We start from the raw sequence: 24,231 nt of genomic DNA on the forward strand, positions 1-24,231 counted from the left end.
CTGAACACATAATGCATTTGCCATGTTCACCCTCATTTGTTTTTTGGTGGGGTTTTGTTGTAATGTTTGTCGACTTGCTGATTGTCCTTCCCTATCACACGCAGCTGAAAGTACAAGTTGCTGACAAGCCAGGGACGTTTGTCAACTTTCGGAAGTTGCTGTTAAACCGCTGTCAGAAAGAGTTTGAAAAAGACAAAGACAAAGACGACGACGACATCTTCGAGAAGAAGCAAAAGGAGTTGGAAGCCTATACTTCGGTAAGCCTTAGAAACACTGAATAATTCCCAGAGTTGAAATCTGAGTGTGCATAGCCACCCGCCACAGAGCCTGTCTATCCATCTTGGCAGTCTTCTGTCCAGTGGTGAGCTGAGAGAAAACAAGCCGGGATAGGAAACAGGATTGCTCCCTATCCATGGGTGGTTCTGTGCCGAAATTCTGGCTACATTTGTGTTTTAAAGTGGTTGTGCATTTTTTTAAACGTTTTACTTTCTTCTCCTGCTACCTTGAATGCTGATTATTTGTTTTAAAGCATGAGTATGTATTAATTAGACTGACCAAGGAACAGAATTTCAAATGTCGATGTGTGATGCTTTTGCATATATCATTTTTTTTTTTTTCCGCCTTCAACTGTGAGCCAAAAACAGTCTGGGTGTTTTTCAATGGGTGTCTTTTGAAAGGTGTTTTTATTGTGTCGCATAACACTGGTCAACCAATTTTTTTAAGTTTTATGGTTTTAGTATATTTTGAGGTGATTCTAACCAACATGAACCTGTAGATTTCGATTATGATATCCAATTTTCACTGGCACATCCAGTTTTTGAGAACCAGTGTATACCTTAGGAATATCAGCCACAGCCGAAAAAAAAAATTCTTCTTTTTTTTTGGTATACTGAATCGAGGCTCGTGCAAGAGCTAACATTTACTTCACAAACAAATCAACCAGACAAACAAAATATATAAAAAGAGGGAGCGGAAGACAAGATGGGGAGAGAAGGGGAAGCACACAAACATAACATTTGAGAGCAGGGAGATGTGTGGGAGGGAGAGGGCTTGGGGGGAGGAGGCGTGGGAAGGGGGGGGGTGGTGGAAGAAGTATAAAACACAAGGACACCAAGGACTTCCAGGACAGAAATTGGTATTTCAAAAAAGTGGATTTGGGGTGAAATTAGCGGGGGTAGAAAAGATCAAGGTTTTGGATGGGGGAAGATAAGAGATGGTGGTGAACAGCTGTTTTAAAGACCAGGAGGGTGGAGTGGGATTGAAGAGAGTGAGGGAGTTTGTTCCAGAGGTGGGAGAAAAGAGGAATGAAGGAGTGAGGGTGAGCAGAGAGTCTTGATTTTGGCAGTTTAACCATAAGAGGGTTGCAGGCAGATCTTGTGCGACCTGTAGGAATATTTGCGGGACAGAGCCCAGAGAGAGCTGGGGGGGCAAGGCCAGAGAGGAGTCGGTAGAAGACGGAAAGACCACCAACCTGCCTGCGGTGAGTGAGTGAGAGGCCCTTGGAGTTAGCTTCATCGCGGGAGATTCCAATGATTCTGAATGCTTTGGTTTCAACAGCGTGAAGACAAGCTAGGTACTCGTCTTGTTTCGTCTTGTACTTGTACTCAATTCGTCTTGTACTCACTAATCAGGAGTTTGTAACGAGACTATCTGAGCTGGAAAGCGTTGCTTGGGATAGCTTTGTGGCTCTTGCTAACAATTACCTTGGAAATTTTCGAGCACCAAATTATGAAGAGCTTGTGGACAAGATGTTGAAGAGTTACCAGGCGCTCGGTGCTCGAATGTCACTCAAGATACATTTCTTTCATTCTCATCTGGACTTCTTTCCACAAAATCTTGGCGATGTCAGTGATGAACATGGAGAAAGGTTTCACCAGGAAATTGCCATCATGGAGACTCGATATCAAGGCTGATTCAATCCAAACATGATGGGTGACTACTGTTGGACTTTACAGCGTGAAAGTGATTGCTCCTACAAATGCAAAAGTAAAGTTCAGAAGCACTTTTAATGTGATGTAAATAAAAACTTAAAGTTCATATTATTTTTTTGTGACAATAAATAGACTTATTGAGAATTAATCAAGAAATTCGCATGCTCTAAAGATTTTTTCCACACTTATGATGTACTACGTCAAGGTTACGTGATAGCGAAATTTTAAGGTCAGATTCGTGGGCACCAAATTGGTTAGAAACAGTTGAAAATAAGTCAGAACCAATTTGGCTATTGACCAGTGTTATCTATTTAAAACGTTTCAACCTCGTATGTTCTTATCGGATAATTTGGTGCCAGTAATATATGTATGTACTGCTGTCCCAAACTATGTGACATGACACCTTAGAAAGACGAGGCGTATTGTCATAAACAGGTGTTTTGAAACGTTTGTCACAGAAACCAATTGCCATTTTATCTGCAGATTTTAGGAGGGGGTGGTTCAATGTGGTACAATGTGAAAAAAAAACATCCGGTCCCTTGGGCGACGAGGCTTGCTTCGAGCTCTCCACGGCATCGAAGTTTGAGTGTTTTCCCATTCGTGTCTTTGTCGGGTTTCCGCTGGTTGTTTTGTTGTGTGTGTGTTGTGTGTTTCTGTTTAGTTTTGGTTTTGTGGTTGTTGCGGATTTGTGTGTGATTGGTCGTTTCTTATTCGCGCGTCGTGCGCGGCCTGGTCTTTCCGGGCTCCCTTCCCCCCGTCGGTGTTTTGTGAGTGTAAGTTCTTTCCTTCATAGTATTTGCTTGTTTCTTTGATTTTCTTTTCTCCCCCCTGCCTCTCGCAGACATCTTACCCTTTGTCCGGCGTTTTTAAAAACAGGACAAATGGATAGACAAAGATTTCTATATTGATTCTTTCTCTCCTTCCGGACACGTGCTTGTTCCCTCTCCTCCTCGTCTCGACTTGTGCCCCGCCCCCTGTATCTCGTTTTTCTTCCGCCTCTGCTCCTGCTTTCTCAAATCCACGTTCTCGCTTGGAGACTTTTCCCAGATTGTTTTTCATGGTTTTCATGGTTCTGTTTGGATATTGTTGGAATATGTTTAAACCGCAGCCGTGATGCTGACGCGGCCCCCCCCCCCCCCCCCCCACCCCCAGAATTTCCATGTTTTAAAAGTCTCCCAGTGTGTACCCTGGTCAGAATAAGTACACCGTATCCCTGCGTGTCGTAAGAGACGACTAAGAGGGTTGGCGTCAGGAAGGGCATCCGGCCATAAAAACATTGCCTCAAAAAGAGAACCATGACAATTGCAACTACATATGGGCAGGGTGCAGCCGCAAAGTGGAGATCGGTTTCTGAGGTTTGGGACATGGAATGTAGGGACAATGACAGGGAGATCAGGAGAAGTGGTGGAAGTATTGGTCAGAAGAAGAGTGGACATATGTTGTGTGCAAGAGACGAGATGGAAGGGAAGTGGTGTGAGAATGGTGAAGGGTAGGCAGGGACAGAAATACAAGTTTGTGTGGCAAGGGTGCCCGGAGGGCGTGAATGGTGTTGGTGTCCTGTTTTCTGAGGAGTTTGTAGACAGTGTGGTGAGTGTGACTAGAGTGAGTGATAGGTTGATGATGGTGAAAATGATGATTGGAAAGCTCTTGGTGAACGTCATCTCGGGATATGCTCCGCAGGTTGGTCGAAGCGATGAAGAGAAGGACAAGTTCTGGTGTGCGATAGAGAAGCTGATGGAAAACGTGAAAGATGAGGAAGTTGTTGTGGTGGGAGGAGACTTGAATGGACATGTGGGAAGGAGTATGGATGGTTTTGAGGGAATTCATGGGGGTTACAGATATGGTGTGAGAAATGGAGAAGGTGAAAGGATTTTGGAGCTTGCTGATGGAGCTGATTTGTTGATTTGTAATACTCAGTTCCAGAAAGAGGATAATAAGCTTGTTACATACACGTCAGGTGGGTCGACGACAACTGTTGACTACCTTATGGTGCGTAGGCGAGATAGGGGGCACCTCCGGGACACAAAGGTGATCGCGGGGGAGGAGGCTGTTTCACAGCACCACTTGGTTGTCTGCGACATAAGGGTGAAAGGTGCGAGGAGAACCTGGCGGGTGAAGTACCAACTGAGAATGAAGGTGTGGAGGTTGAAAGAGGTGACAGTAAGGGAGGCATTAAAAGAGAGGCTGAGTAGGGTAGAGGATGATATGGTTGAGCTTGAAAGTGGTTGGATGTCAATGAAAGCTAGTCTGTTGGGAGCCGTTGGTGAGGTATGTGGATGGACAAAAGGACCACCGAGGCACTCGGAAACATGGTGGTGGGATGATGAAGTTGGAAAGAGGATTGACGAGAAGAGGAAGAAGTTCAAGGAGTGGCAGAAGGCGAAGGGTACGGGATCAGAAACGGCAGAGCATGAAAGTTATAAGGCAGCCAAGAAGGCTGCAAAGAAAGAGGTAGCAAAGGCGCAGGAGGCATGTAGGAAAATGTTCGGAGAACGCTTGGATTCGGAAGAGGGTCAGAAAGCAGTATTCAGGATTGCAAAGCACATAGCGAAAGAGAGGTGTGATGTGATGGGGGTGAGTTGCTTGAAGGATGAAGTGAGACAAATCGTTGTCGACCCAGATGGAATTAAAGGAAGATGGAAAAGATATATGGAAATGCTCTTGAATACAGAGAATGAATGGGATGGCAACATAGAGAGTAAGCCAGTTTTTTTTTTTTTTTTTTTTTTTTTTTTTGTATACTGAATCGAGGCTCGTGAAAGAGCTACACAAACAAATCAACCAGACAAACAAAATATACAAAAAGAGGGAGAGGAAGACAAGATGGGAAGAGAAGGGGAAGCACACAACCACAACATTTGAGAGCAGGGAGAAGTGTGGGAGGGAGAGGGCTTGGGGGCAGGAGGCGTGGGAGTTGTGGGAGATATGTTGAAGGCAGCAGGAAGTTGGGGTGTGAAGAGAATAATAATAATAATAATTCATTTATTTTGTATAGCGCTTTTCATGAAGCCCAAAGGCGCTTTGACAGAGTGCAAAACATAATGCATAACAAAACATGAAAACAACAATTGCAAAAAGACAAGAATCAATAGGGAAATATTTAAAGCAAAAGGAGGGAGAAGGAGAAGTGATAGTCAGGGGTTAAATGCTGTGGGTTGAATGTTGAATGCAGTGCTGAACAGGTGGGTCTTGAGTGATGTTTTGAATGTGGTGAGTGAGGAGGAGTCTCTGATGGTGTGAGGTAGTGAGTTCCAGAGGGTGGGAGCAGCGATGGAGAAGGCCCTGTACCCCCAGGATCTGAATTTGGTCCGGATGGGGGGGGGGGGGGGTCAGGAGGTTGGTACCAGCAGAGCGGAGGTTGCGGGTGGGAGTGTGTCTGGAGAGGAGGTCAGCCAGGTAGGATGGGGCCAGGTTATGGAGGGCTTAGTAGGTCAAGAGGAGGATTTTGTACTGGATTCTCTGGGAGATGGGGAGCCAGTGAAGCTTGTAAAGGACGGGGGTGATGTGGTCACGGGTCCGGGAATGGGTGAGTAGACGGGCAGCGGAGTTCTGAATGTATTGGAGTTTATTGGTGATTGTTGACGGTGAACCATAGAGGAGGCTATTGCAGTAGTCCAGAAGGGAGGTGATGAAGGCGTGGATGAGGGTTTCTGCAGCCGTGGAGGAGAGGGATGAGCGGAGACGGGCGATGTTTTTCAGGTGAAAGTAGGCTGTCTTTGTGATCTGTTTAGTGTATTTGTCGAAGGAGAGGGTTTGGTCAAAGATGACGCCAAGATTCCGGATGAGAGGGGAGGTGGATACTGGGATACCGTCGATGTTGAGGGCAAAGTTATGGGTGGATTTTGAGAGCGTTTTTAGGCCAATGATGATTATTTCAGATTTATCACAGTTAAGTTTGAGGAAGTTGATTTGAAGCCAGGATTTTATTTCAGAGATGCAGTTTGTCAGGATAGAGTGGGTGTCGGTGGAGACGGACTTGGTGGAGATGAAAAGCTGGATGTCATCGGCGAAGCAGTGGAATTGGAGACCATGACGGCGGATTAAGTGACCGAGGGGGGACAGGTAAAGGATGAAGAGGAGGGGGCCAAGAACTGAACCTTGGGGGAGGGGAGCAGTGGGGGATTTGCAGTTATTGATGGAGATGAACTGGCATCTGTCAGAGAGGTATGATTTAATCCAAGAGAGGGCAGTGCCGGTAACGTTAAAGGTGGATTCAAGTCGGGTGAGGAGGATGGTGTGATCGATGGTGTCAAAGGCAGCGCTGAGGTCGAGGAGGACGAGAATGTTGAGGTTGCCAGCGTCAGAGGAGAGGAGAAGGTCATTGGTGATTTTGAGGAGAGCAGTTTCAGTACTGTGGTTGGAGTGGAATCCGGATTGGAATGTTTCATACAGGTTATTGGCAGAGAGGTGATGTTTGAGTTGAGCGGCTACAGCGCGTTCCAAAACTTTTGACAGAAAGGGTAGGTTGGAGATGGGTCTGAAGTTATTTAGGGTGTCAGGGTTTAGACCAGGTTTTTTTAGAATGGGGGTAACAGCAGCAATTTTGAGGGATGGTGGGACGATGCCTGTAGACAGGGAGGAGTTTATTGTTGCAATGATAAGTGGAGAGAGAGCAGGGAGGGAGGCCTTGACAAAGCTGGAGGGGATGGGGTCAAGAGTGCAGGTGGCAGTTTTCATTCCTATGAGGAGTTCAGAGAGGTCAGTAGGGGAGACCGGGGAGAATTGAGACAGGGGAAGGCAGGATAAGGGGGGGCAGGTGGTTGGAGGGGGAGCGGGTGCGGAGGTGGTCAAGCTGTTGTAGATGTTGTCAATTTTGCATTGGAAGAAAGAAAGGAAGGAGATGCAGTTGTCTACTGTGAATGACTGGGTGGTGGTGTCCAGGGGGCGGAGGAGTTTGTTTATTGTCGAGAAGAGTGCTTTTGGGTTTCTGGAGCCAGAGTGGATAATTTGAGAGTAGTAGGCGGAGCGGGCGTGGGAGAGGGCATCTTTGTAGTGTTGTAGGTGGTCCTTGTAGGCTTGGGAGTGAACTGTGAGACCTGTTTTATTGCGGAGTCTTTCAAGTTGGCGAGCACGAGTTTTCATCAGGCAGAGTTCAGGGGTAAACCAGGGAGCAGAATGGGTGAAAGAAACTGTTTTGGTTTTTACAGGCGCAAGCTAGTCAAGGCAGGAGGAGAGAGTGTGGTTGTAGTAGTCAGTGAGGTCGGAAGGGGTGTGGAGGTCAATGAAGGGAGAAGTGGACATTTTTTCAGAGAGGGTGGATGAGAATGAGGTTGGTGAAAGAGCGTTTAGCTTACGGAAGTTGATAGTGCGATAATGTCTTGGTGTTGGGGTGGGGATGTTGATGGTCATAGTGATGGCTAAGTGGTCAGAGAGGGTGAGGTCGGAGCCAGAGAGATGGTGCAAAATTAATCCAGTGGAGCAGACAAGGTCCAAAATGTGACCACGGATATGCGTAGGAAAGTTGACATGTTGAGTCATGACATGTTAAAGCAGGTGAGTAAATCAGTGAAGTCAGTGGTTATTGTGGAGTCAGTGGAGTCCATGTGGATATTGAAATCACCAAGGAGGAGGATTGAGGGGGAGAGGGAACATAGCTGGGTCAGAAAGTAGGAGAAGTCAGACAGGAATAATGGGTGTGGTTTGGGAGGGCGGTAGACGACAGCCATGACTGACTGCGTGCGACCAGAGAGTTTAAAAGCCAGGTGTTCAAAGGATGAGGATGAGGCGATGGGGATGAGGCTGGTCCTGATGTCTTGACGGTGGATAACGGCAATTCCACCACCTCGGCCCTCCGAGCGTGGTTAATTGACGTAGGAATATCCATTGGGTGTGGTGAGGTTGAGCGTGTAGTAGTCCAGTGGTTGTTGCCAGGTTTCGGTGAGACAGAGAAAGTCCAGTTTGTTATCCAGGATGTAGTCGTTGAGGATGAGGCATTTGTTGTTGAGTGACCGGGTGTTGAACAGGGTGAGCTTGATGTTGTTTTGAACAGCGGGGATGAATTCAGGTGATTTAGCCAGGGTTCGCAGGCAGGAGGTGCGATTTTGTGCGTTGCCGTGACTAGGTGCGCTGGGACGATGAGTGAGAGTGCGCTGAGCCGACCAGAGGACGGGGATGGAGTGACCTGATTGTACATATACAAACTTACGACCGGAGCCACGGTGAATGTACCTGGGTCGTTGGAGGAGTCCATTTGATTTGATGGCAGAGATGCATGATGGGGTGGAGCGGGTATTGAGCAGAAGGAGCCTTGCGGCAGAAGAATGACAGAGATCTGTAATCTGGTGGTGAAAGAAGGCCGCATTCCAGTGGATTGGGAACTGAGTACCCTCGTCCCTCTATACAAGGGGAAAGGTGACCCTCTGGAGTGTGGCTCGTACCGAGCGATAAAGTTATTAGAGCATGGAATGAAGGTATTGGAAAGGGTGTTGGAGAGGAGGATAAGGAAGAAAGTGAAGATCGACGAAATGCAGTTTGGATTCATGCCAGGAAGAGGAACGACAGACGCACTTTTCATTGTGAGGCAGTTGCAGGGGAAGTACATGGAGAAGAGGAAGAAGTTGTTTTTTGGGTTTGTTGATCTGGAGAAAACATTCGATAGGGTTCCACGCAAAGTATTGACATGGGCATTGAGGAAGTTAGGAGTGGAGGAATGGTTGATCAGAGTAGTGATGGCAATGTACAAAAGAGCGCGCACAGCTGTAAGGACGAAGGACGGGAACAGTGGTGAGTTTGAGGTGAAGGTGGGAGTGCATCAGGGGTCGGTACTAAGTCCACTACTATTTGTAGCTGTGATGGAGGTGCTGGCTCAGAACGTAAAGGAGGGTTTACCGTGGGAGTTGTTGTATGCAGATGATCTGGTGTTGATTGCGGAAAGTATGGATGGACTGAAGGAAAAGATGAACAAGTGGAAGGAATGTATGGAGACAAAAGGTCTGAAGGTGAATATCGGAAAGACGAAGGTGATGGCAAGTGGTAAAGCATGTGGTGAGGTGGAAAGAACTGGGAAGTGGCCGTGTGCTGTGTGCAGGAAGGGTGTCGGAGTGAACTCCATTCAATGTACAATGTGCGCTGAGTGGGTTCATCAAAAATGTAGTTGTCTGAGAGGGTCATTTACCAGTGTGGCAGCTACATTCAAATGTAAGGTGTGCACAGCGGGAGCTGCAGATGGAGGAAATGTTGAGTTGGATCTTGGAGACGGCGTGAAGCTGGAAGGTGTGAAAACATTTTGCTGCCTCGGAGACATGCTGAATGGAGAAGGTGGATCAGACTCGGCAACGGTTGCTCGAGTGAGATGTGCATGGAAGAAGTTTCGGGAACTGAGTGGCGTGCTGATGAGGAGGAGAGTGTCGCTGAAGCTGAAGGGAAAGGTGTATGCTGCATGTGTGAGAAGTGTTATGATTTATGGGAGCGAGACATGGGTAATGAACGTAGAGCAGCAACGAAGGCTGGAAAGGGTGGAAATGCAAATGGTTCGATGGATGTGTGGAGTATCGTTGAGAGAGAGGAAGACAAATGATGAATTGCGAAAGATGATGGGAATATTGCCTGTGATTGATGCTGTGAAGAGGAACAGGTTGAGATGGTTTGTTCATGTGTTGAGGAAGGATGAAAGTGACTGGTTGAGAAGAGTGATGGAAATGAATGTAGAAGGAAGTAGAGGACGGGGAAGACCGAGAAAGACTTGGCTAAAGATGGTGGAAGAAGAAATGCGGGCAAGGGGGTTAACAAGGATAGATGCAGAAAATAGGGCAAAATGGAGAAGATTGTCATGGGGACCGCAAGGCTAACCCCAGCTCTAGCAGGGAAAATGGCCTTAAAATGCATGTTGTTGTTGTTGTTGTTGTTGTGTGGTTCAATGTGGTGACTAATATTACAGAACAGCTGAACATATAAAAGTAGTTGGGGAACAAATGGCCATAGGATAATTGAGTCTCTGAAAGGTAAACAGGGCTAATCCACATCCAGGACCAACTTTGGTATTAATTGAAGTTCTGATGAAAGTGTTGAAAATGCGATTCCAAAGGGCAACCTGAAATTGTATCATGTGGTGTAACCTGCTTTAATATCTCTATGTCTGTAGGGACTCAAATGAAAGTAGGTTGTTTTTTTGGGGGGTTTTTTTTTTAATTCCTCCACCGACGAAGTTGACATGTTTTCAGGTTGTCCGTCCGTCCGTGATAACTTGAGAATGGCTGAAGGGATCTTAGTCAAACTTGGTGCAGGTATGTATAATGAGGTAAAGATGAAATGATTAGATTTTGGTGTCACGATGTCAAAGGTCAGGTCGTGTTAGGTAAAAATCCTGTTACCGCAATAACTTGTGAACCAGTGATGGGATTCTGCCCAAAGTTGGTCGAATTATGTCGAATGTAAAGATGAAATAATTACATTTTGGGTTTAAGAGGTCAAAGGTCAAAGTCTGTAATAGGTCTATAACTTGAGAACAGCTGAAGTAATCTAATTCAAACTTGGTACAGATATGTATAATGATGTAAAGATTAACTGATTCGATTTTGGGGTCAAAGGTCAGAGGTAATGTCAGGTAAAAATGTGATAACTTGTGAACAGCTTAGGGGATTTAAATTAAAACTTGGTACAGATATGTGTAATGATGTAAAGATTAATTTATTAGCTTTTGGGGTCAAGAGGTCAAACGTCAAAGTCTGTAATATGTCTAACTTGAGAAAGGCTAAAGGGATCTAATTCAAACTTGGCACAGATATGTATAATGATGTAAAGATTAACTGATTCGATTTTGGGGTCCTAAGGTCAAAGGTCAGAGGTAATGTCAGGTAAAAATGTGATAACTTGTGAACAGCTTAGGGGATTTAAATTAAAACTTGGTACAGATATGTGTAATGATGTAAAGATTAATTTATTAGCTTTTGGGGTCAAAAGGTCAAAGTCTGTAATATGTCTAACTTGAGAAAGGCTAAAGGGATCTAATTCAAACTTGGCACAGATATGTATAATGATGTAAAGATGAACTGATTAGATTTTGGGGTCCCAAGGTCAAAGGTCAGAGGATCAAAGGTCATGTCAGGTAAAAATGTGCTAACTTGTGAACAACTGAAGGGATTTAAATTAAAACTTGGTACAGGTATGTATAATTATGTAATCATGAACTGATAAAATTTTGGGGTGAAGAGGTCAAAGGCCATAGGTTGTGTCAGGTAAAAATGTGATAACTTCAGAACAGCTGAATGGATTTCAGTCAAACTTGGTACAAGTATTATAATGATGTAATAATGTGGGTGGAGGCTTATCGGTCGATGTCGTGATGTCGAAGAGTGTTGGTCTAATTAATGTTATCTTTTTCATACATTGTTGAGGCTCGTGGAAAAACTAGTGCACAGAACAGATCAGGACACTACATTACAAAAGGAACAGCAGGAGATGGGGATCACCAATAGCAGGGTGGAGGGAGAAGGTAGACTGAGACAGACAAACAAGGGATGCAAGTAACGATGAGGGGTAGGGAAGAACGCAAGAGGTGGACAAGATGGATACATAAGCAAAATTTTGAGAGGTGGGGGTGGTTTAACTGTTGTAGACAAGATCATGGCTTTGGATGGGGGGGATGACCTGAGATGGGGGTGAACGACTGTCTTGAAGACCAGGAGGGAAGAATGAAATCGAAGAGCGTGTTTAAGGCAGTTCCACAGGTGGGAATAGAGAGGAATAAATCGGTGGAAGTGAGCAGCAATTCTGGATTTAGGCAGTTTCACCAGGAGGGAGTTGCTGGTGGACCGCATGCATCCAGCAAATACTTGGGGGCGGTGGGGTTGTAAGGGGGGGGGGGTGGGAAATAGCACAGAGAGGTTAGGGGGTGCAAGACCAGAAATGAGATGGAAGAAGAGACAGACCAGTGACCTGTCGGCGGTGGTGAAGGTATAGGCCCATAGACTCAGCTTCATTGTGAGGGATTCTAATGATCTTGAAAGCCTTGGTTTCCTTGAGCCAGCCCAGAGGGAAGAGCAGCACTCCAGCAAGCTGCGGATGAAATCCTTGTCGGTGCATAGGAGCTCAGATGTGCCAAGGAAGGACTGCACGACGGAGAATGCCCAGTCGGTATCTGGCTTCAGAGGCCAACTTTGAAGTGTGGCTTGCCGAAGAGAGATCATGGCGGAGAGTGAGACGCAAGAGTTTGAGTGACTGAACCTCTTTGAGACGGTTGTTGAGAAACTAGATGGGAGAGAAGTGCAAGAGCAGCAAAGCTGATTTTTAGGACACTTGAGCTGATGCCGTCTGGTCCAGTTTCAGAGTCAGGGTCGAGGGTTGCCAGAAACATTTCCTCCACCTCAGGTGCAAAAGACAGAATCCAGGAGCAGTTGAGTATGACTGGGAACGGTGGGTACATAGAGGTGTTCGAGATACAAGATTTGGAAGCAAAGATAGATTTGAGGCATTCGGCCTTCTCACGGGTCGTCTGTGGTTCCATTTGAAGTGATGGAATTGTTAGAAGGGGAGTATGTATACACCAGAGACCAACTTGACAAGGACCCACCAGCTTTTATCAGAGGAATACAAGTTGAAAGCTCATTGTTGAGGTTGGACAGATGTCGTTTTCTGACTCTCCTGATAGTAGACACACTTGTTGCGGGCTTTGTGGAATGAAATGAGGTTGGATTTACCTTCCAGGAGGAGAATTCAAGTTGTTTAAAGCAACTGCCTCACCACAGGATTCAGATTACCAAGAGCTGGAGGATGGGTAAGGTAACTGAAGACGAGATGAGATGAATCTGCATAAGAGAGAGCAGGATTCTGTGGAAGAATTCTCAGGATGATTTAATATCAGGGGCGGTTGATGGAGGAGACTAGTCCTGGAGTGTGATGACTGCTTGCGGGGGCCCTGCAAGTTTGCCTGACGGAACTGCCAGACTTGCCAGCACCGAGGCTCTTCTCTGAGAAAGGCCAGAGAGACTTTGACCTTCACAAGCACATGGTCAGATGAGCCAGTTGGGCAGAAAATGATAAAGATGCATTGGTGGGGAAGTTGGCCATCACCAAATCCAGAAGGAAAGATTTTCCATTTGGAGAGATCCGGGTGGGAAAATTCATGGATTCAGTCATTCCCATGACGTCACAGAAGTCCTTTGCAGAAGTGACATGGCTGGTGAGAGAGATACCAACACCCAGCCAATTAGCATGGTGACAATTGAAGTCACCACATGAAAGGGAGAGAGAGAGAGAGTTGGGATGACTAATTAAGAGTTGGTCCATGTTGAGAGAGAGAGAGAGAGAGAGAGAGATATAGATATATGGAGTCGTCACTGTTGGGAGGACGGTACAACACAGCCAAGCATGAGGTGTGAGCAGAGAGGGAATGTCACAGCCAGCCAAAACTCCTGAGGTTTGGGAGGTGTTAGAGCAGTACACGGCAAGTATTACAACCACCACCAAGGATGCACCAACTCAGCATATTTGTGGAAAATCGGAAATTATTTACTGTTTGAGTTCAATCGTACCACGATGTAACCGTTAAACAATAGGAAAATGCCAGTCAACTCCTGGGTGTGACGTCATGACTAAGCATGAATAAGATGATGATTTCGACTTTTAATGGCGAAATTACCTACTTTAGAAACCGGGAAAATATGCATCATTTTTATTTTGGAGGGCAGCAAGGGATAGATTATGTGTCAAGGGTGGTCTGAGCATTTGGGATTCCCCTTTAAAGATTGTTTTTGTTTGTGTAAAACTGAAGTAAACTTGTGATGAGCAACAACGTACCCTACACTTTATGCATAATTATCCATATTTGACGTGGAAATGCCCTTGCGGGCTCCTCAGGAAACGGAAAAGACGCGGCTACAAGAGGAACTTGTCGATTCGAGGGACGCGGCCCGGCGGCGTTCGCTTGGCAACATCAGGTTCATTGGAGAACTTTTTAAGCTGAAGATGCTTACTGAACCCATCATGCATGACTGCCTCATCAAGCTGCTGAAGACCCATGAGGAGGAGTCCCTCGAGTGCCTTTGTCGTTTGCTTACGGCTATTGGAAAGGACCTCGATTTTGAGAAGGCCAAGGTATGATGCACATTAGCTCTTTTATTTATTTATTTTTTGTATACAAGATCGAGGCTCGTGAAAGAGCTAACATTAATCACAAAAAAATCAAACAGATAAACAACAACAACAGGCATTTTAAGGCCATTTTCCCTGCAAGAGCGGGGGTTAGCCTTGCGGTCCCCATGACAGACATATAATATAACAGACATATAACATACAGACATATAAAAAATCAAACAGACACATAAAACATATAATAAGGGGAGCGGTAGACAAGAGGGGAGAGAAGGGGAAGCACACAAACACAACATTTGAGAGCAGGGACATCGGGAGATCTGTGGGAGGGAGAGGGCTTGGGGGGAGGAGGTGTGGGAAGGGGAGGGGGGAGAAGTATAAAACACAAGGACACTGCAAGGACTTCTTGGAAAGAAGTTGGTATTTCAAAAAAGTGGATCTGGGGTGAATTAGCAGGGGTAGAAAAGATCAAGGTTTTGGATGGGGGAAGATGAGAGATAGTGGTGAACAGCTGTTTTAAAGACCTGGAGGGAGGAGAAGGATTGAAGAGAGTGAGGGAGTTTCTTCCAGAGGTGGGAGAAAAGAGGAATGAAGGAGGGAAGGTGAGCAGAGATTCTTGATTTTGGCAGTTTAACCATAAGAGGGTTGCTGGCAGATCTTGTGCGACCTGTCGGAATATTTGGGGGACAGAGCCCAGAGAGAGCTGGGGGGCAAGGCCGGAGAGGAGTCGGTGGAAGACAGAAAGACCACCAACCTGCCTGCGGTGAGTAAGTGATAGGCCCTTGGAGTTAGCTTCATCGCGGGAGATTCCAATGATTCTGAAAGCTTTGGTTTCAACAGCGTGAAGCCGAGCTAGTGGTGAGGCAGGTGCATCGGCCCAGGGGGGAGAACAGTATTCCATTGAGCGGCGGATGAAAGCCTTGTATGTGGTGAGGAGCTCAGGTGTGCCAAGGAAGGACTTTGCACGACGGAGGATGCTCAGTCGGTGACTGGCTTTGGAGGCCAGATTAGAAATGTGTTTTTCCCAGGAAAGATCATGGCAGATAGTGAGACCCAAAGGCTTGAGTGACAGAACTTCTTGGAGAGGATTGTTCAGAAAGTAGATGGGAGGGTTGTCCAGTCGGTCTTTTTGGAGAGACATAGTAAGAGTGTGAGATTTGTCAGGATTGAAAGACATGTTCCACTTGTTTGACCAGTCTGTGATTATTTTGTCCAGGTCTGCAGAGAGTGAATTGGCTGCAGACTGCCGATCTGAGGGATGAGGAATGGAGCGGCAGAGAGTGGTCATCAGCAAAGAGATAGGATTTTCAAGAGATTCAGAGAGATCATTGATGCAGACCAGAAAAAGCACAGTGCCCTGAACACTGCCTTGGGGAACTCCAGCCTGAACAGGAAGAGGAGATGAGAGAAACCCATTCAGAGCCACACGTTGACTGCGACTAGAGAGGAAGTCCGCCAGCCATGCGTGGAGATTTCCATGGATACCAAAGGAGGAGAGTTTGGTGAGCAGAGTGGGGTGCCAGACTGTATCGAAGGGACGTGATATGTCAAGGGAGACAGCCCTAATTTCCTGTTTGGCATTGAGGACCTCCATCCATTGTTGAGACAGCAGAAGCAGCATGTCCAGAGTAGAGTGACCTGGTCTGAAACCAAATGGATGGTCAGATCAAGCCATTCGAGAAGAGGAAAGATTTGATATCCGAAGCAATGATGGATTCCATGACTTTGCTGATAATTGGGAGAAGGCTGATTGATCTGTAGTTGCAATTATCTTTTTTTGTGGAAAGCGGTGATGTTGGCTCATTTCCAAGCTGATGGCAGATGACCTTGATCAAAAGCGAGGGTGAAGAGTACAGAGAGAGGGAGTGAAAGAGCGGCAGAGCAGGATTTTAGGACCCGTGGGTTGATGCCGTCTGGTCCAGTTGCAGAATCAGAGTCGAGGATTGACAGAAACTTCTCCACCTTGTCAGGAGAAAAGGACACAGAGTCCAGGAAGCAGTTGGGTATGGTGGGTACAGAGAGGGATGGGTTTGGGACTCAAGATTTTGAGGCAAACACAGAGTTGAGGCATTCAGCTTTTTCACTTGCGGAGTCAGCTGTGTAGCCGTTTGAGGTAGGTGAGGGGATGGAGGGTGAACAAACACCAGAAACAGATTTGACCAGATGCCACCAGGATTTGGAAGAGGGAGACAGGTTTGAGAGTCGAGAGATATTGTTTCCTGGCTCTCCTGAGGGTGGACACACACTTGTTTCAGGTTTTCTGAAAGGAAATGAGATTTCCTTCCGTTGGATTTGCTTTCCAGGAAGCGAAGGCAAGTTGTTTCTGGGCAACTGCCTCACCACAAGATTCCGTGTGCCATGGACGGGAGGAAGGGTATGACAACTGAAGACGAGATGGGATAAATCTGTGCATGAGAGAGAGAGAGCGATTTACTTTGGAAGAATTCCCAGGATGAGTTGATGTTAGAGGCGGTAGAGATGGGAGACCAGTCCAGATGATTGATGGCTGCTTGAAGACCGTGGCAGTTGGCCTGAGTGAAATGCCAGACTCGTCGACGCTGAGGAAGCTCTCTGAGAATGGCCAGAGAGATATCCACTTTAACAAGCACATGATCAGATGAGCCGATTGGAGCACAAGAAGAGCAGCAGACATTTGCAGGGAAGTTGGTCATAACCAAGTCTAGAAGAGAAGATCCCCCGTTGACTGAGATCCGGGTCGGAAAATTGACAGATTGTGTCAGTCCCAATGAGTCGCAGAAGTCCTTTGCTGAGGAGCCATGGCTGGTGAGAGAGGTACCCACACCCAGCCAACTGGCATGATGACAATTCAAATCACCACATATGCGGAAGAGAGAGTTGGGATGATAAGATAGAAGTTGGTCCATATTATCAGATGGCGAGATGTAGATGGAGTCATCACTGTTTGGTGGACGGTACAACACACATATGAACAAAAGTGGGAGCGAAGGGGAAGCCGTAGCCAGAGGTACTCTTGGGGGTGAGGTGGAGAGAGGGCAGTGCAGGGAGAGTGAGGAAGAGAGTTTTGATAAAGATAGCAACCCCACCACCAGAACGAGGCTCAGGTCTATCATACCGGAGGAGGGAGTAACCCGGGAGAGATATTAAGGAATCGGAGACATCATGAAGGAGGAAAGTTCATCGAGAGGCTCAGATTGAAGAGCATCAACAGCATATTCGTGTGCAGCAGCAATTGAGTGATGTGAAGGACAAAGACAAATCCGGCAGAGTTCCTTCTGGACCGCACTCGCATAGTAAGGAGCTGCCGTTGGTTCACATTTTGGATTTGCAAGCTCAACTAATTCTCGGCCTTCGTTTGTGCTGGAATGGTTTGTTGTGACGCCATATCGGAACCTCATGCTGTATTGGATTCAGCTCAGTTTTGCCATCCATATGTACGATAACTGTAATTTATTTTTGGAAATTGAGCTTTTCTCCCAATCGTGACTTCTTCTTTTTTGTTGGAGAACTTTGAAGCGGGTTTGATATTTTGGAAAATATCCTTAGACCTCAAATGTTGTTGTCTGAAGCCACCCGCCACAAAGCCTGTCCTTCCTCTTGGCTGGTTGTTGTCCAGTGGTGAGCTGAAAGTGAGCAGCCAGGGCAGGAAGCAGACTGACTCTGTGCCTTTGGGTTATCCTGTGCCAAAAACCCTGTGCACATTTGATGCAGAAATTATTGAATTTCCTCATTTGTATAATAATATAAACCATTTGCTGTATCTAGTCACTTGTTCAGGCATTTCATAATGTAGGGGTGACCATTGGGTTATATTTTTGGCAGTGAGAATTTCTGTAAGTCTCCTGAGTTCTTAGCTTAAGTGGCAACTGGACTGCTGCCAACTCGTGCATATTTTTGGTGAGATAGTTTTTCTCTCTCTCAAGGTTTTTTCTTTGTGCTGTTTGCGGCAGAGGCTCAAGCCAGCATGACTATGGGAAATTATTTGTGCTGGCCAAGGAGGGACGGATTAATCCCCAAACCTTAATGATTGTAATGGCAAACAAACAAATCCACAAGCAGACACTTCTTGAATCATATATACACGAGACTGCTCATTGCAGCGTTGATTGCAAAAATATTTTAAAGATTGTATGTGGGAATCTTATCATATCTTATCAAAGGTACGTTCATCCTTTTCTTTTTTTAACGCGAGTAATGCAAAATCTCCACCCTTCCTTCTATTGATGTTTTGGTGCCGTTTCCCATGCACAGCCAAGAATGGACCAGTACTTCCAGCAAATGGGCAAGATTGTAAAGGAAAGAAAAACGTCATCACGAATTCGCTTTATGGTGCAAGATGTGGTGGAACTGCGTATGGTGAGTTGATGGTGTCTCACTCGATTCACATTGTCTGATGATGCTGTTCTTTCTTTCTCTCTGTTTCTATACCCGTAACTCTAGACGTGGCTTTTTAAATTTAGAACAGGGGAAAAAAAAATTGCTTTCTTTTCTCTTTCTACAGACGGGCTGGGTGCCACGGCGAGGTAACCAAGGCCCCAAGACGGTCGAGCAGATTCATCGAGGGGCTCAGATTGAAGAGCATCAACAACATATTCGTGTGCAGCAGCAATTGAGTGGTGTGAAGGACAAAGACAAACGCGGCAGAGTTCCTTCTGGACCGCACTCGCATAGTAAGGAGCTGCCGTTGGTTCACATTTTGGATTTGCCAGCTCAACTAATTCTAGGCCTTCGTTTGTGCTGGAATGGTTTGTTGTGACGCCGTATCGGAACCTCATGCTGTATTGGATTCAGCTCAGTTTTGCCATACTATACATACACTACTGGTCAAAAGTTTTAGAACACCTCAATTTTTCCAGTTTTTATTGAAAATTCAAGTCCAGTGAATAACCTGAAATGGTACAAAGGCAAGCAGTAAACTGCTCGAGGTAAAAAAAAAAAAAAAGTTTAGGTTAGCAAAAACGTGAAAATAATGTTAATGGCACAGTTATATTGTAAAAGAAAAAAAGAAAAAAAAAAGGCCTTCTTCAGGGAACAAGTAATGGGTTAACAACTTACAGCTGTTCTGCAGCAATGTAAGTAAATTCAGCCTTGAAAGTTAATGCAAACAATTCCTGCAGGTGTCCCAACCTCTGCTGATTACTTGATTACAAACCCCTTGTCTGTATAAAAGCAGTATTGGAACAGACTGTTATTACACCCTCTGAAGCATTATTTGGACAATATTGCACTGCAGGAAGTAGTATATTGGAAACTGGAGGAAACTCTGACAGGAAGAGGTCTAGCAGACCCAAAGCCACAACAGAATTAGAAGACAAGTTTCTGAGAGCTAACAGCTTGCATGATAGGCGGCTCACAGGACAACAGCTTCAAGCACAGCTTAACACTGGTCGAAGTGAGCAAGTCTCAGTTTCAACTGTGAAGAGAAGACTTCGAGCTGCAGGTTTGACAGGTCGAGTAACAGTAAGAAAGCCATTGCTAAGATGGCAAAATAAGAAAAAGAGGCTTGCCTGGGCCATGAAGCACTGCCAGTGGACTACTGAAGACTGGAAGAAGGTCTTATGGACCGATGAATCAAAATTTGAAATCTTTGGTTCATCACGCAGGGTTTTTGTATGCCGTCGAGTAGGCGAAAGGATGGTTCCTCAGTGTGTGACACCAACTGTCAAACATGGAGGACGAAGGGTGATGGTCTGGGGTTCTTTTGCTGGATCCAGAGTCGGCGACTTGCACAGAGTGACTGGCACCCTGAACCAAAAGGGCTACCACAGCATTTTGCAGCGCCATGCAATACCCTCTGGTATACGCCTAGTTGGTCAGGGGTTTATCCTACAGGAAGATAATGACCCTAAACACACCTCCAGGCTATGTCAAAACTACCTTCGAGGAAAAGAACAAGACGGTAGGCTTCAAATCATGGAATGGCCAGCAGTCTCCAGACTTAAACCCCATTAAGCTGGTTTGGGATGAACTGGACAGAAGGGTGAAAGCAAAGCAACCGACAAGTGCAACACATTTGTGGGAACTTCTGCAACAGTGTTGGGAAGAACTTCCCGAACAATATTTGATTTCCATTGTATTGTAGGCTTGCTTGTACCTTGTACCTTGCAGGTTTTTAGAGATGGCGGCTGTGCATGTGTGAGATCACGGAGCTCGCGACGCGGCCTTGCTTCTTTCTCACCACGGACTGAGAGCACGGTCATTTGATGCTCAAAAACGTTAATTCCAGGAATTGTACGGCTCCGGAAAGATACGAACGTTGATCTCGATTAACCCACACGAGGTTTTGGACAACTGCTGGGCTCTTGGAAGCTGAAGGCCGCATTGGGCGTGACGGTAGAGAATCGAAAGGAGGCCGTCTAATCTGCTCGCCTCACGCTTGTTGTGTCTTCGACGCGCGGTGTTCGACACCGCCATTTTGGACCACTTCCCGCATGAGTGGCTAACCCAGTTTCAACAGCCGCCAAGCTCCTGAAAGTACTCTCCGGGACACTAAGCTAAGTGCCGGCTGAAGGGGTTTATTTTCATTTTATCTTTCCCTTGACGCCGAGGAGTTCTGGAAATCTCGCAAGATTGTGAAAGAAAACATGTCATTATTTACTTTTAACAATGCGTATAAAGCAAGTCGTATAAAGCATCGGGGCCTGGCGAAACGTGCGGGCGGACGGTGGGCTTCCTCGCGCCGGAGCTTGGAGCCGCGTGTGGACGGTGGACAAGACGACGGACAGATACCACATTTCCCCACACGAGGTTTTGGACAACTGCTGGGCTCTTGGAAGCTGAAGGCCGCATTGGACTTGACGGTAGAGAATCGAAAGGAGGCCGTCTAATCTGCTCGCCTCACGCTTGTTGTGTTTTCGACGCGCGGAGTTCTACAACGCCATTTTGGACCACTTCCCGCATGAGTGGCTACCCCAGTTTCAACAGCCGCCAAGCTCCTGAAAGTACTCTTTGGGACGCCAAGCTAAGTGCCGGCTGAAGGGGTTTATTTTCATTTTATCTTTCCCTTGACACCACCCCCCCCCCCCATCCCCCAGAATTTCCATGTTTTAAACGTTTCCCGGTGTATACCCTGGATAAGAATAGGTACACCGTATCCCTGCATGTCGTAAGAGACGACTAAGAGGGTTGGCGTCAGGAAGGGCATCCGGCCATAAAAACATTGCCTCAAAAAGGGAACCATGACAATTACAACTACATATGGGCAGGGTACAGCCCGAAGTGGAGATCGGTTTCTGAGGTTTGGGACATGGAATGTAGGACAATGACAGGGAGATCAGGAGAAGTGGTGGAAGTATTGGTCAGAAGAAGAGTGGACATATGTTGTGTGAAAGAGACGAGATGGAAGGGAAGTGGTGTGAGAATGGTGAAGGGTAGGCAGGGACAGAAATACAAGTTTGTGTGGCAAGGCTGCCCGGAGGGCGTGAATGGTGTTGGCGTCCTGTTTTCTGAGGAGTTTGTAGACAGTGTGGTGAGTGTGACTAGAGTGAGTGATAGGTTGATGATGGTGAAAATGATAATTGGAAAGCTCTTGGTGAACGTCATCTCGGGATATGCTCCGCATGTTGGTCGAAGCGTTGAAGAAAAGGACAAGTTCTGGTGTGCGATAGAGAAGCTGATGGAAAACGTGAAAGATGAGGAAGTTGTTGTGGTAGGAGGAGACCTAAATGGACATGTGGGAAGGAGTATGGATGGTTTTGACGGAGTTCATGGGGGTTACGGATATGGTGTGAGAAATGGAGAAGGTGAAAGGATTTTGGAGTTTGCTGATGGAGCTGATTTGTTGATTTGTAATACTCAGTTCCAGAAAGAGGATAATAAGCTTGTTACATACACGTCAGGTGGGTCGACGACAACCGTTGACTACCTGATGGTGCGTAGGCGAGATAGGGGGCACCTCCGGGACACAAAGGTGATCCCGGGGGAGGAGGCTGTTTCACAGCACCACTTGGTTGTCTGCGACGTAAGGGTGAAAGGTGCGAGGAGAGCTCGGCGGGTGAAGTACCAACCGAGAATGAAGGTGTGGAGGTTGAAAGAGGTGACAGTAAGGGAGGCATTAAAAGAGAGGCTGAGTAGGGTCGAGGATGATGTGGTTGAGCTTGAAAGTGGTTGGATGTCAATGAAAGCTTGTCTGTTGGGAGCCGTTGGTGAGGTATGTGGATGGACAAAAGGACCACCGAGGCACTCGGAAACATGGTGGTGGGATGATGAAGTTGGAAAGAGGATTGACGAGAAGAGGAAGAAGTTCAAGGAGTGGCAGAAGGCGAAGGGTACGGGAGCAGAAACAGCAGAGCATGAAAGTTATAAGGCAGCCAGGAAGGCTGCAAAGAAAGGGGTAGCAAAGGTGCAGGAGGCATGTAGGAAAATGTTCGGAGAACGCTTGGATTCGGAAGAGGGTCAGAAAGCAGTATTCAGGATTGCAAAGCAGATAGCGAAAGAGAGGTGTGATGTGATGGGGGTGAGTTGCTTGAAGGATTAAGTGGGACAAATCGTTGTCGACCCAGATGGAATTAAAGGAAGATGGAAAAGATATATGGAAATGCTGTTGAATACAGAGAATGAATGGGATGGCAACATAGAGAGTAACCCTGTTTTAGGACCGGCAGAGAAGATAACTGAGAAGGAAGTTGAAGAAGCGATAAAAGCAATGAATTGTAGAAAAGCGGGAGGGCCGACGGGAGTTGTGGGAGATATGTTGAAGGCAGCAGGAAGTTGGGGTGTGAAGAGAATGACAGAGATCTGTAATCTGGTGGTGAAAGAAGGCCGCATTCCAGTGGATTGGGAACTGAGTACCCTCATCCCTCTATACAAGGGGAAAGGTGACCCTCTGGAGTGTGGCTCGTACCGAGCGATAACGTTATTGGAGCATGGAATGAAGGTATTGGAAAGGGTGTTGGAGAGGAGGATAAGGAAGAAAGTGAAGATCGACGAAATGCAGTTTGGATTCATGCCAGGAAGAGGAACGACAGACGCGCTTTTCATTGTGAGGCAGTTGCAGGAGAAGTACATGGAGAAGAGGAAGAAGTTGTTTCTTGTGTTTGTTGATCTGGAGAAAGCATTCGATAGGGTACCACGCAACGTATTGACATGGGCATTGAGGAAGTTAGGAGTGGAGGAATGGTTGATCAGAATAGTGATGGCAATGTACAAAAGAGCGCGCACAGCTGTAAGGACGAAGGACGGGAACAGTGGTGAGTTTGAGGTGAAGGTGGGAGTGCATCAGGGGTCGGTACTAAGTCCACTACTATTTGTAGCTGTGATGGAGGTGCTGGCTCAGAACGTAAAGGAGGGTTTACCGTGGGAGTTGTTGTATGCAGATGATCTGGTGTTGATTGCGGAAAGTATGGATGGACTGAAGGAAAAGATGAACACGTGGAAGGAATATATGGAGACAAAAGGTCTGAAGGTGAATATCGGAAAGACGAAGGTGATGGCAAGTGGTAAAGCATGTGGTGAGGTGGAAAGAACTGGGAAGTGGCCCTGTGCTGTGTGTAGGAAGGGTGTCGGAGTGAACTCCATTCAATGTACAATGTGCGCTGAGTGGGTTCATCAAAAATGTAGTGGTCTGAGAGGGTCATTAACCAGTGTGGCAGCTACATTCAAATGTAAGGTGTGCACAGAGGGAGCTGCAGATGGAGGAAATGTTGAGTTGGATCTTGGAGACGGCGTGAAGCTGGAAGGTGTGAAAACATTTTGCTACCTCGGAGACATGCTGAATGGAGAAGGTGGATCAGACTCGGCAACGGTTGCTCGAGTGAGATGTGCATGGAAGAAGTTTCGGGAACTGGGTGGCGTGCTGATGATGAGGGGAGTGTCGTTGAAGCTGAAGGGAAAGGTGTATGCTGCATGTGTGAGAAGTGTTATGATTTATGGGAGCGGGACATGGGTAATGAACGTAGAGCAGCAACGAAGGTTGGAAAGGGTGGAAATGCGAATGGTTCGGTGGATGTGTGGAGTATCGTTGAGAGAGAGGAAGACAAATGATGAATTGCGAAAGATGATGGGAATAGGGCCTGTGATTGATGCTGTGAAGAGGAACAGGTTGAGATGGTTTGGTCATGTGTTGAGAAAGGATGAAAGTGACTGGTTGAGAAGAGTGATGGAAATGAATGTAGAAGGAAGTAGAGGACGGGGAAGACCGAAAAAGACTTGGCTAAAGATGGTGGAAGAAGAAATGCGGGCAAGGGGGTTAACAAGGAGAGATGCAGAAAATAGGGCAAAATGGAGAAGATTGTCATGGGGACCGCAAGGCTAACCCCCGCTCTAGCAGGGAAAATGGCCTTTAAAATGCATGTTG

General features: G+C 46.5%; 1 protein-coding gene across 5 annotated transcripts in view; it reads left to right on the plus strand.

The window, feature by feature from the left end:
- The window catches only part of LOC137425734 (uncharacterized), a 331,211-nt gene that overhangs the window by 235,562 nt on the left and 71,418 nt on the right, over positions 1-24,231 (plus strand). For all 5 annotated transcript variants that reach the window (XM_078775548.1, XM_078775550.1, XM_078775549.1 and 2 more), the window contains 4 exons: positions 105-257; positions 13,725-13,961; positions 18,189-18,293; positions 18,439-18,607. In XM_078775548.1, coding sequence (XP_078631674.1) covers positions 105-257; positions 13,725-13,961; positions 18,189-18,293; positions 18,439-18,607 — 664 coding nt within the window. The remainder of the gene's footprint in view (positions 1-104; positions 258-13,724; positions 13,962-18,188; positions 18,294-18,438; positions 18,608-24,231) is intronic.

The sequence above is a fragment of the Myxine glutinosa genome, chromosome 4 (assembly GCF_964187855.1).
Source record: "Myxine glutinosa chromosome 4, kmMyxGlut1.1, whole genome shotgun sequence".
Taxonomy (NCBI): Eukaryota; Metazoa; Chordata; class Myxini; order Myxiniformes; family Myxinidae; genus Myxine; species Myxine glutinosa.